The sequence below is a fragment of the Mangifera indica genome, chromosome 15 (genome assembly GCF_011075055.1).
Source record: "Mangifera indica cultivar Alphonso chromosome 15, CATAS_Mindica_2.1, whole genome shotgun sequence".
Taxonomy (NCBI): Eukaryota; Viridiplantae; Streptophyta; class Magnoliopsida; order Sapindales; family Anacardiaceae; genus Mangifera; species Mangifera indica.
Window position 1 is genome coordinate 10359306 of NC_058151.1, and position 12601 is coordinate 10371906.

The 12601-nt window shown below is 33.7% G+C and overlaps 2 protein-coding genes across 2 annotated transcripts; one reads left to right on the forward strand and one right to left on the reverse strand.

Annotated features, from left to right (window-relative positions):
- The first annotated feature begins 1509 nt into the window (after positions 1-1509).
- On the forward strand, positions 1510-4814 carry LOC123197556 (probable inactive receptor kinase RLK902). Its single transcript, XM_044611873.1, has 2 exons — positions 1510-2940; positions 3861-4814. The coding sequence occupies exons 1-2, from the start codon at positions 1671-1673 to the stop codon at positions 4487-4489; spliced, it is 1899 nt and encodes a 632-aa protein (XP_044467808.1). The 5' UTR covers positions 1510-1670; the 3' UTR covers positions 4490-4814.
- A 2518-nt stretch (positions 4815-7332) lies between these two features.
- On the reverse strand, positions 7333-11817 carry LOC123197476 (ADP-ribosylation factor-like protein 8c). The gene is made up of 6 exons (XM_044611798.1): positions 11616-11817; positions 9991-10072; positions 9866-9898; positions 9656-9777; positions 7992-8153; positions 7333-7869 (listed from the first exon to the last, which is right to left on the reverse strand). Exons 1-6 carry the CDS (start codon positions 11651-11653, stop codon positions 7752-7754), a joined length of 555 nt encoding a protein of 184 aa, XP_044467733.1. The 5' UTR covers positions 11654-11817; the 3' UTR covers positions 7333-7751.
- Between the last annotated feature and the right edge of the window lie 784 nt (positions 11818-12601).

A 12601-nucleotide genomic window follows, 5' to 3' on the forward strand; every position in this document is an offset into this window, starting at 1 on the left:
TGTATATATAATTTTATTATTTTAATTAGTCTGTTTGATGGATATATTTAGAAGAATAATATTATACATATTTATTTTGAATACACAAATAGATACACATTTATGCATATTATCACATAATTGAGTGTTATTTTATTCTTAATTCAAAATCACTCAATCACATGATGACACATGTAAATATATATATCAATTTATGTATTTAAAATAAGTATATATAGTATTTACTATATGCATACAAATTTTCAACAAAACTGAAATTTAAATTTATGATGTTAATGGATGAATTGCTTTCTTAATCATTTTTTATTCAATTTTAGAAATAATTAACTTTTAATAAATAAAAGCTTTTGAGTATTTGATTTCTTAATTTTTTAAATTGTTTTAACTTTCAAAAAGTAATGTATAATAAATGTAACTTTTTTATCTTTTAATTATATTTAATATTTTACTTTCAAATATAAAAAAAAAAATTAAAAACACTGTTAATTATCTGGAGAGTTGTCGGACAGCAGTGCCCCGATGGGCCGACGGAATTGCCAGTGGAGCATCCCGCATCCGTCGCTGATGGTGTCTGCCCTGCCCACCACCAAAGACACAACTCTATTGGCCAATTTAAAAATTGTATATATATTTTATATTATTTAATTAATTTAATTAATTATAAAATATTATAATTTTTTTAAACCTTCGAGTGTTTTTAGTAATTACACAACTCCTGAATTCTAAAAGCTATAATTTACTATTTTTGAAATCTTTTTCATAAAATATATTATTTATTATCAAACATTTTTTTTATCTCCGATCATGAGGAAAATGATTACAAATTTATGGTTTAGATTTGAATTAAGTAATATTCAAATTTGAGTCTATTTGTATGAAATTAAACTCGAATCGAGTTTTTAGTTATCTCATTATAAAAATAATACTATTTTAATATATATTAATCAAAATGATATTATTTTGTATCAAATATTTTAAACGCACGAGTTTGATAAGCTGAACATCATAAAATTTAAGCTCAAATTTGAATATATTGAACTTTAGAAGTTGAACTCGAACTCGCTTAAATTAAATTCATTTAAGCTGAGTTTGATTTCAAATTTAAATAAATTTGACTCGAATATAACTTAAACAAATCTATACTAAGAATAAAATGAGAAACTTCTTCAACCTTAATAAACCGATAACATTTTAAATTAAAATGTGCATAAATAAATTCTTCAAAATTATTAGTATAAATTAAAATGATAATAAAATAACATGATTATTTATTTATTTTTATTTTAAAATTATTCAAAATTTTATAAATAAATTTGTATAATTTATTTATATATAAAATTACCCAAACATATTACCACCAAAGACAAATTTGCCCCCAGTAAAAGATGCGTAGACTGAACAGCCTTAATTATCACGCCTAATTAACCGCAACTGTACAGAGCTGAAGGTTCCTTTACTGTTATTATTATTATTGTTTTAAAAATAAATTTTAATACACGCAACTTCAACAGCATTAAGCCCGTTTCTCTGTCTTCAGTCTCCTTCACTTCCTGAAACTCACGCATGAAATTGTCCTTTTTTTCTGTTTCATCACCGCCTCCCTTCTTCTTTATCCACTCCATTTAACATCTTACATTTATCCTTTCAGCTTGTATTCGTAAACGATAACAATGAAGCCTCATGGACAATGCCTGTTTCTAGTGTTTGCCTTTTTCTCTGTATCTTTCTTGTCAATTGTTGACTCAGATCTCGCCTCTGACAGGGCGGCTTTAGTGGCTTTACGTTCAGCCGTCGGTGGCCGCCTGCTTCTCTGGAACCTTACTGACTCTCCTTGCAAATGGGTTGGAGTGTTTTGTACTCAAGACCGAGTCACTGAGTTACGTCTCCCTGGTATGGGTTTATCCGGGCAGGTCCCTATCGCCATTGGAAACCTCTCTCAGCTTCAAACTTTGTCTCTCCGTTACAACGCCTTGCGCGGGTCGGTCCCGGTTGATATTGCTCAGCTTTCGAATCTTCGTAACTTGTACCTGCAAGAGAACAAGTTTTCTGGTGAAATTCCGGAGTTTTTGTTCACTTTGCAGAACTTGATTCGGTTAAACTTAGCGGATAATAACTTCACCGGTACGATCTCTACTAAATTTAATAACTTGAAGAGATTAGGGACTCTTTATTTGGAGAACAATAACTTAACTGGGTTTCTCCCGGAACTGGATTTGCCTTCTCTTCAACAATTTAATGTTTCTAATAACAACTTGAATGGGCCGATCCCAAAACGGTTAGCTAAAATGGATATAAGTGCGTTTCAGGGAAATGCACTTTGTGGGAAACCGTTAGTATCTTGTAATGGTACTCATAGTGGTAATGGATTGTCTGGTGGAGCGATTGCTGGGATTGTTATTGGATCGGTGATTGGATTTTTGATCATTTTAGCATTATTGATATGTTTGTGTAGAATAAAGAAGAGTGATAATAAGACAACGAGTTCTAAAGATGTAGCTCCAGCAAGTGAAACTGTGAAGCAAAATGAGACTGAAATCTTCCGGGAAAAGGCATCAGTGAGTAGTCAGAATGTCAGTACTGATTTGCCTAGTGCGGTGAAGGCGGAGGCGAAGAGTAGTGGGGATAAGAATTTGGTGTTCTTTGGGAAGGGGGCAAAGGTGTTTGATTTGGAGGATTTGTTGAGGGCATCAGCTGAGGTCTTGGGGAAAGGCACATTTGCAACGACTTATAAGGCCACTCTGCAAATGGGGCTGGTGGTTGCTGTGAAGAGATTGAAGGATGTGACAATGACGGAGAAGGAATTTCTGGAGAAGATGGAGGTGGTGGGGGCAATGGATCATGAGAATTTGGTCCCATTGAGGGCCCATTATTTTAGCAGGGATGAAAAGCTTCTTGCGTATGATTACATGCCTATGGGAAGCTTATCTGCACTTTTACATGGTAATCACCTTTTCTCCCTTTGCTTTCCTCTGTTTGCATCATGTTTTACTTTTTTTTGGATTTTTTGTTATGATTGCAGTTTCCTTCACTTTAGGACATGTTGATTGATGGAATGTTTTTCTATCACTATTGTGACTTTTTTGTACCTGGTGATATCTTCAAATTTTCTGTTCAATAATAATACTAAATGTGGCCTTCTGACATTATTTTTCTGTGAATACATAATCTACTGACTTTAACTTTCAAAGAAAATGGGAAATTGCATCAACAACTAATTACTGTGTTATTTTTTCCTATGGAATTGAATTTTTTAGTTGGTCTGTTTTCTTGCTGTGTGTGTCAACAACTAGCCACAGATTAAGGAATTCGATGAATATCTGTTGCTAAAGCTTTTTGTTTGCCATATCTTCACTAGTATTTCACTCCGAAAAAGAGGAAAACTTACAATTCTGAGCTCAATGAAATCCTAAGTATGATCTGCGATCAACTAAATTTGTAAATCTTCTTAGTTGCATTTTCCTTTTTCTAGTCTGTTCTCAGCTGTACCGACTTCAATAATGATAACTTGTGCCTTTTGGAGGGTTTGTATGTTCAACGGGCCTGCTCCTATTATTGTGCCGTTGACATCGCCAACTGATTTCATAACCCAACTCCTTGGATCTAAGGCTTACAGATTCCTATATATCTAGTGGGACTAGGTTTTAACATTAAAATCAATACTATGTATGACGTAGACTGAGACTCCATTATCTTTATGAGTCTCAATATTTTCTATTTCTTTGGTGGTCTGTATTTCACCAAATAGGAATGAACTTAATTGTTATGGTTCATGAGTTGGACCATGTTTTGTCACATTTTGCTAGCAAAATTTTCCTGTTTTACTCTTTTTAGATCTTTTTTTTTAAATCTCTTAACTACAGGAAGCAGAGGTGGTGGTAGGATTCCATTGAATTGGGAAACCAGGTCCAACATTGCCCTTGGAGCTGCCCGAGCTATTTCATACATCCATACTCATGGACCAGCGATCTCCCATGGAAATATCAAGTCATCAAATATCCTCTTATCTAAATCCTACGAAGCCCGAGTGTCTGACTTTGGCCTTGCTCATCTCACAAGCCCCTCGTCCACTCCCAACCGGATTGACGGCTATCGTGCCCCAGAGGTGACTGATGCTCGCAAGGTATCCCAAAAAGCAGATGTCTACAGCTTTGGTGTGTTGTTACTGGAATTGCTTACAGGGAAGGCACCTACTCAAGCCCTCTTGAACGAGGAAGGAGTGGACCTCCCCAGATGGGTTCAATCCATTGTTAAAGAGGAGTGGACTTCTGAGGTGTTTGACCTTGAGCTTCTCAGGTACCAGAATGTCGAGGAGGATATGGTTCAGCTCTTGCAGCTTGCCATTAATTGCACTGTTCAGTATCCAGATAAACGTCCATCAATGGCTGAGTTGACAAGCCAGATTGAGGAGATTTGCCATTCTAGCTTACACCCTGGGCCAGACACAAATCATGGTTTAATCCATGATTTGGAAGACAGGTCATCCCAGTAGGCTTACTCAACCGATTCTGTTGCACCACCACCTTCAGCAAATCCATGAGCAAATCTTTCCTTGTTGCGCCCATTTTTATCATACATAGTCTAGTGTATTAATTGTCTTTAAATTCTTGCGTCAGCCTCTTCAAACTCATGTACCTTGTTTTTTTCCCTTTATTCTTTCTCATAGCGGCGTTTTTCTTTTCCCGAGGCAGTGATTACTTCCGATGTGTATGCGTTAGGGGGATTCGAATACTATTATTTTACTTGGCTGTGTGAAAATGTGAATAATTTCCATCTGGTTACATGCTCTTCTGTATGTTACTATCTTTCCTTCTTAATTACTCTTGTTCTTGATGCAACTTTAATGTATTGATTTGAACTATTTGTATTGGTTGAATTAACATGTACCCATCTGAGTCTTCAACCAGATAATGACTTAAATCTCGCTTTCTCATTGCCAGACTCTGGACTTTGGAATCATTTTGTTTTCTGTAGTAATCAAGTTCTTTATGTGAAACCTAAGTTTCTTAATTTACCTGAGTTTCAATGTGAAGAATGCTTTGTTAAGTAATCAACCTCACAAAATAGTCATTTTGAATGCTTCGCCAGTTGAATAAACTCCCTTTAATTTCTGGTAATACAAACAAAATCCATCCTTAATCTTCCAGATAATTACTTTACTGCCTACCCTCTCTTAATTACTTGCACTGTTCATCTTAATCTCTTGAATATTGACCATGCACAAGCCTTTTTTCTTTCCCTTGGTCATTTTGGTATTGCTTGAGATGCAACCTTGATTTGTTGAAACAGAGTTATTACTTTGTAAACAATAGTGGTGATTAGCATTTACTTATTTTACAAATTTAGTTAATTTGGTTTTAAAAGTAGAGCCTGCTGGTGGGTATAGAATAAAAAATCCTTCTGGTTTGTAATTCAAGGTCAAACCCAGTTGGTACAACAACTTGAATGCTTATAAATGATCAAAATGTTGGGTTATATGTCACTGACAAAATGGAAAAGCACTTCCAGTGAAGTTTGGAAGATGGGTTTGTGATGTTATCATTTTCATAACAATTCTAACAAATCTATGAGCATAATTAACAACCAAAGTGTCAAAATCTTGTAATTAAGAAGGATTAAGAAGGAACAACCCATCATTTTTAATCAGTTGAACTAATATTATAATAAACATTAAGAATAGAGACAGTATCACCTTTACTCTAATGAGCATGGAAAAGCACTTCCAGTGAAGTTTGGAAGATGGGTTTGTGATGTTATCATTTTCATAACAATTCTAACAAATCTATAAGCATAATTAACAACCAAAGTGTCAAAATCTTGTAATTAAGAAGGATTAAGAAGGAACAACCCATCATTTTTAATCAGTTGAACTAATATTATAATAAACATTAAGAATAGAGACAGTATCACCTTTACTCTAATGAGCATTTCCAAAGAAAACAACTTCATGATACCTTTTCTTCCCTAGCATTTTTAAACCAAATTCGAGTAGCTATGCTTTTGATTATAGCAGCAAAGTCCCTGCTCATTTCGTTTTTTCAGTTGACAATCTTTTATGACAAAGGTGGGGGTGATCAAGCAAGAGAGTACAGATGAAAACCCACTTATAATATATCAAAATCAAACTTTTAATTTATTTTGTGAACAGTTTCTGATCTCAAAACTGAAATTTACATCTAAACTTAGAGAAAATGTTCAATTCATGTTATTTAGGCGTCAAAATTAATAAATCTTTGTCTTGTAGATGATGATGCATGAATTAATATGGTACATTTTATGTATGTGTAAAAACCATGCTTTTTCCTGTACTTTATTTATTAAAAAACTTCAGGGCGAGTTTGTCATGCGCAGGGCTAACACAAAAGAAGCATCTGAGACGAAGCCATTTGCAGATTACTTTCCGAACAATCAAGCACATTATTCTCCTCAAAATGGCAGTTCACTACAATCAACTTCAGCAAAATATATAGCAGGAAGTATGTAAAGTAACTGTCCTTGAAATGAGTCATTAACTCTACTTCTAATAAATAAATATAGTTATATATATTGTCACTGGTTTGACATTTTCATGCCGCAGCTGTGCCTGAAGCTCGCAAAGCATCCTTGGATCGTTTCTTGGAGAGGCGCAAGGACCAGTCTCAATACTGAATCAGCTTAATCATGTAAGTCCCTCAACAAAATCTAAAATCTTCCCTATTGAATGGCCTAAGTTTATATGAAGGTGCATTTGCAAATACATCAGTTGGAGTTTATTTGATTCATCATGCCAATTATAACTGTGAAGTATGCTCTAACAAGGGCTTCTAAAAAAGGATGTGCCGCAATTAGCTACCTTACTGGCCGAAAATTTACGCCGCTTGCCTGAGCTATTATGCATTTATTTATTTACGTTTCAGTACGTCCAAAGTCAAATTAAAATGAGTTCGAATTCAACTCTATTTGAATAGGGTCAAATTCAAGCTTAACTTAAAGCTATTTGAACACAAACTAAACTATAAACTCAGTGTATTACTATAACCGAATAAAAAATATTAAAATAATACCATTTTAATACGTATTAATGAAAACAAGTTTGACAAACTGAACACTTTTTAAACTCAAACTCTTAAGCATAAATTCATTTAAACAAAATCATTTTAGACTCTTTCAAACCAAATTCATTTTCAAGTTTGAATAAACTTGATTCAAATACAACTCCATCGTCCAGGCCTTCTTATTCCTATCTTCTGCTATAATATGTAATTAACTACTGCCTAAAATTGAACTTAATTATGAATTGGCAGTTCCAGATTTGTAAAACCAACTACTTGTCATTGACAACTCCTGTCAAAATGATTCAACAGAAAATTTTAGCTTGCTTAACATTCAGGAAATGCGCTCCTTCTAATATCAATCTTACACAATGCTTGGTGTAAGTTTCTGACATGCTCAGGTGTGCCAGTTGTAGCTCATGCAGTTAATATGTACTATACAAATTGCAGATTTAAAGAAAAAGTACAGTTAATCAGGTTGACCAGGCTCTTTCTATTTTGATTATTCACACAACAAAGAAGAAATTAAAGAAATAAAACGCACAAAAGATTTTGTTCAAATATTTCAGCACTGCACAAACACTCATTTGGAGCACAACTGAAACCAAATAGGAGGTGACATTCCACCTGGACGGTTTTCATAACTGGTTGTCTCAAGCTTTGTGCTTTCACGTTCATCATTCTTCAAGAAGATACAAGTTGGTATAAACATCAAACCATGTTTCATTTGGCAGCTTTTGAATGCTTGATAAGCCAATCAATCACAACATCTATGTTTACCGAATCTTTGCATGAGATCATGTAGCAACACACCTCTCTATCCGTTATTGATGCAAGGCCTCTGAAAACACCAAACAGAAAGTGAAAAGATATTTCACCAAATAACTCTTGAAGAAATAATATAACAGCTTGACTCATCAGTGTGGTAATATGATAAATTCTTGTAAATTTCCCCAAACTTACAGCTGATCAACTAAAGCTTGCTTGGAAAGGGCTTCTGATTTGTCAATTTTGTTGCCAAGAACAAGTAAAGGGATTCCACTTAATGAAGGTTTCATCAATAGGTCAAACAACTCACTACGAGATATGGGAACGCTATCTCTGTCTGCAGCATCAACCACATATCTGTCCCCATTCATGAATAAGAAGGAAAACAAAGTCAATCCATTTGAAAGAGATTCCAGCTCATTAGGCACTCCAGCCCAGCTGACTATATACTAAGCACCATTACCACTGCACCCTTATGATAAGCTGAACAAAATAAAAGCCTGGAATCCTACAACTATAAAGTTTTCAACACCAGAAGACAGCTCATCAATGTATGAGGGTTTGTTGAGAATGCAACGATCATATTAGTTCTTAACAAGTATAATCATAGTTTACATTCTCTAGACAACGCATTGAAGACATGAATGAAACAAACAAGCTAGAATTTTGCCCAGAATGAAGATGAAGTAAAAGCTTTCAAGCAGAAGGCAAACAAAAGCCTTTCATCATTTAGAATTCCAAAATTTTGATTCTAACAAAGCATCGCTTTTCTGGCTTTAGAAAAAGCAATTGTCAGTGTATCTTATAGGATTGAGAATTTGTAGGACCACACACATTAATGTCAAATAGTCAATATTCAGTTTCAATACCATGGAATACAGAGTTTTAAAAAAAAAAAGATTTTGGTAACACTAAAGCAGAACTAAGAAATTAAATATAACATTGATTACCAATTATGATACTGAAGGAACTCTAATTACCAAAGTCTATTCTCACAGGCCCAAGAGAGAGAAATAAGGAGCATCTGGTGGGAAAGGCAGTAGAAAAAAGTGGTCCAGGAGTGTTTTCTTCAGCAGCACCAGCACTTCCGTGAGCCATGCGGCTGGTTATGTCTGAAGCTTAGCCTAAAAATCATTAGGGTGGGAACAGAAAGAGAGCAGGAGAGAATGGAAGGAATTACGGAATTATATAGAAATGTGTATCCGAGTTTTGTACTCGCTGGAGAGGACAGACCTCTCAAAAGCCAGAATTACTTAGTTTGATTGATTGAAATATTAATTGTTGTAATGGATGGTACTGCAAAGACTGAATTTCAATAATTCATTTATCCTCTTTCTATTCATTCCCTTTGCTGTCTCTATGTACTGTTCGATCGTTGAATGCTCTATTTCTTCCATTACATTCTGCTCCTCTACTACTTGTTCTGGTTTTGATTTGTTGGATTGGTTGAATGTGTGCTAAACCACTTCCCCATTTTGCTGGGGTGTGGTCATCTCAGGGAGTATTAAATATTGGCTGAGAAGAGGTTGGAGGCTTTCGGAGATTCTTTTTGGAAGCTGAGCAGGAGGTGATTCAAAGGAATTTGAACAGGTACCTATCACATACTTCTTATAATGTGGAAGGAAAGAATTAATGAAATTGTCTTTCAACATAAGTTCAGTGCTGTTAAGGAGATCAAGAATATATCAAACATATTATAAGGTCAAGTTTTCCAGTCTAGTGAACATCCTAGGATACCGTACATACGCATATGAAGAAATTCCTTTGTCAAAGGAAAACCAATGCATTCAAAATTAAGAAAACCAAAAACAACGAGTTAATAATAGAACAGAGAAGATCAAGAGGCCAAGAAGTATTACAGAATTGCAGAGACCCCACGACAATAACGCTCCCACATTGTACGGAACCTTCGTTGTCCTCCAAGATCCCATAGCTTTATTGTGACATTACCCTTCGTAACTTTTCGCATATTAAATCCAACCTGGTTTCATTTTAATAATTTCCTTAATGCATCCAAAAATTACCTTAAATGCTTAAATTAGAATTTCTTTCAAGTAAAAGAAACCTACAGTTGGAATCATGTCCTCACTATAGCCTCCTGTCTGAAACAATCAAAGAAATTATGTTAATAGAAAAGCTCAGACAGTTACTATCAACTAGACCAGAAAAAATTGCACAGAGAGTGTTCACCCACAGCAATTGAATTAACTAGAGACGTCTTTCCTGCATTTTGAAGGCCAACAAGGGAAAGTTCCATCTCCTGCTTAAAGAATAAGCTGATATAGAGAAACATAGTCAGAAAAGAAATAAGCTTCAGCATTGAGGAGATTATACAACAATCACTTTAGATATAGAAAACAATCTAGGATAGAGAGACAGAGAGATATTACACCAGAATAAAATTCTCAGAATTAAATTAGGATTCAATTTGACCAGAATTTTCAAAAATAAAACTATACAAACAATATAGATATTACAGTAACAAATACACTGAATTAAATGAAGTGCAAAAAATCAATGCTCAAATTGATGAATGAAAATCAGTAATGATTATATCATGTGTAAATTGTTTTCTAGCATTTCAGTTCATTATTAACCTCGACTATCCCATATAATAGATACAGATTTCTGAAATACTTTCTCTTAGCCAATGCTGAAGGTATTATGTGATTCCAGCCATGTTACTCATTAGTTCTTCCGATTATTTACCAAATATCATGCAGTTGAGAACCAAAAGATTAGATAACAATTAAAGATCTCCTTTTCTCTACTTTTCATCTTTCCAAAGTCAACAAACCTAATTATACACCAGAATGACACACACTATACATTAATGTTGTAACAAAAATTTGAAACACTTGCAGCTAGTGCACTACAGCAATTTCATGGGTAACATCTTGAACACAGCCAATGTAAAAAATAATGTGAAGGTTACAGATAAAACATGTCCAAAAGTAGACAGATTTTATGATTTCCATGCATAATGTTCACATAGTTGTCTCAATCATATACATAGATCACAACAGCAGCTAGAAAATCTTCACATGAGCAGTAATGAAACCAGATTCTACTAAAAAAGAAAAATCATTTACTAAAGGTGAATATTATGCTTATACTGAGAAAAAAATAAAGGAGAAGAAAAATCTTCTGCTTTTGCATGCCGAATCTTCCATAGGAAATTCGAATATATCTAATTCTCTAAAATTTAAACTGCCCTAAGTTATTGCATATTGTAGTACAAAATTAATTTAAAATATTTATAACTCCAAAAATCTCATAAGTTGAATGTGAAATCCATTAAGTGTTGTTGATTATAAATGATAGATCATAAACAAGAAGAAGGCAAGAACATGCTCGCTCAATAGAAGGAAGAAAAGTTTCAACAAATTTTGACTAATCAATCTTAGTGGTACCAGTTACTATGTAGCTTGCCATACTTGTTCAGGTGGCGTTTTAAAAAATAAATTTTTATTTTTTACTAATTTCATAGGATAGTTTAAGGTTTGACTTGAATTCAAACAAATTTTTATCGGTTTTAGAGTCGCTATCAAACTTCCCGAACATTACGAAAACCACCAATGTCCCGCAAAATTTTACAACTTCCAAAAGGAAGTTTCAGCCTATTTTAAAAACAACTGTCTCCTCTAATTAACCCAGATTCCACACATAAAACCCAGAAATAAAATTGCGTTAAAATTAAGAACTATTCTCATTCTGCCATAAATCGCTATAACTTGAATACAGTGAGCAACGAAAAAAAACAAGATCACAACAGTTGAAGGTAAGAAATTGAAGAGAAACAAAAGGAAAAGAAGATACCTTCGGAGCCAACTGAGAAGAGAATCGAAGAACCCCATGTGGAGAGAAAAAGGAAAGATGAGGAAAGTGGGAATAGAGAGCGCAAGGGTTGAGTAACGATGTTGTTTAGCATCATTGGATTGAGGAAACGAGTAAAATGAAATGAGAGTATAATTCAGGAGGAGTGTCGCATCGGTTATCCCGTCTGGTAGCTTCTGTGATTTTTCTGTGCTTATTTTTTATTTGGGCCGAAATTCGGCGGCTCTTAATTATTAGTATGGGGACAATACATCCAATCCAGGCCCACAGGTATATTGTCATTTTCTGCTAACTGATTCCTACTAGGACTCTTTTACCGTGTGCATAATCATTTCTTTCCTATTTCAGCTTATAAAAGTATTTTTCGTTTGGTAAGTTTACAAAAATAAATTCGACTCCATCATTTGACCCTTTTTTTACGTTTAAAATATGAAATATTGATATTTTTAAAATTTTTTCAGTAATATTATATAATATTATAATATTATATATATTTAAAATAAATATAAAAATAATATATTAATTTATGATTGAGTATTATTTATTTTTAATTTAAAATTTCGACTAAATATATTAATGAGTTATATTGAGCCCTTGCCTGTTAATTTGTGGGTCTTGCGGGATATCTATATATATATATATATATATATATATTAGATCGAAATTTTGTTGTGTTTTTTACACATTATTAATCAATGCATGTTATATGATATAAGAAGTTCAGTGATAAAACCTGTATTTACTTTTTTGCTCATTTAATCATCTCTTCTATTTGCCTCTCTATTCTTTTATGTTTCGCCTCCTAAGTATATTACAACATTACTATTATTTGTTGGTTAGTTTCCCATTTTAATTTGCGTGTGGTGACCCATTAACTTGACATGATATGACATAAAAAAAATCAGATTAGAGTTGATTTTTTGACATGAAATTTAATTCAGATTAATTTGATACGACTGAAATTAAAT

What these genes read in the sequence shown, in the direction of transcription:
- LOC123197556 (XM_044611873.1), top strand. Translation starts at nt 1,671, where the DNA reads ATGAAGCCTCATGGACAATGCCTGTTTCTAGTGTTTGCCTTTTTCTCT. An exon ending in CTTATCTGCACTTTTACATG is followed by an intron (nt 2,941 to 3,860) that starts GTAATCACCTTT and finishes TCTTAACTACAG; the next exon opens with GAAGCAGAGGTGGTGGTAGG.
- LOC123197476 (XM_044611798.1), bottom strand. Translation starts at nt 11,653, where the DNA reads ATGGGGTTCTTCGATTCTCTTCTCAGTTGGCTCCGAAG. An exon ending in CTCTAGTTAATTCAATTGCT is followed by an intron (nt 9,899 to 9,990) that starts GTGGGTGAACAC and finishes TGATTGTTTCAG; the next exon opens with ACAGGAGGCTATAGTGAGGA. An exon ending in GTGAGGACATGATTCCAACT is followed by an intron (nt 9,778 to 9,865) that starts GTAGGTTTCTTT and finishes AAATGAAACCAG; the next exon opens with GTTGGATTTAATATGCGAAA.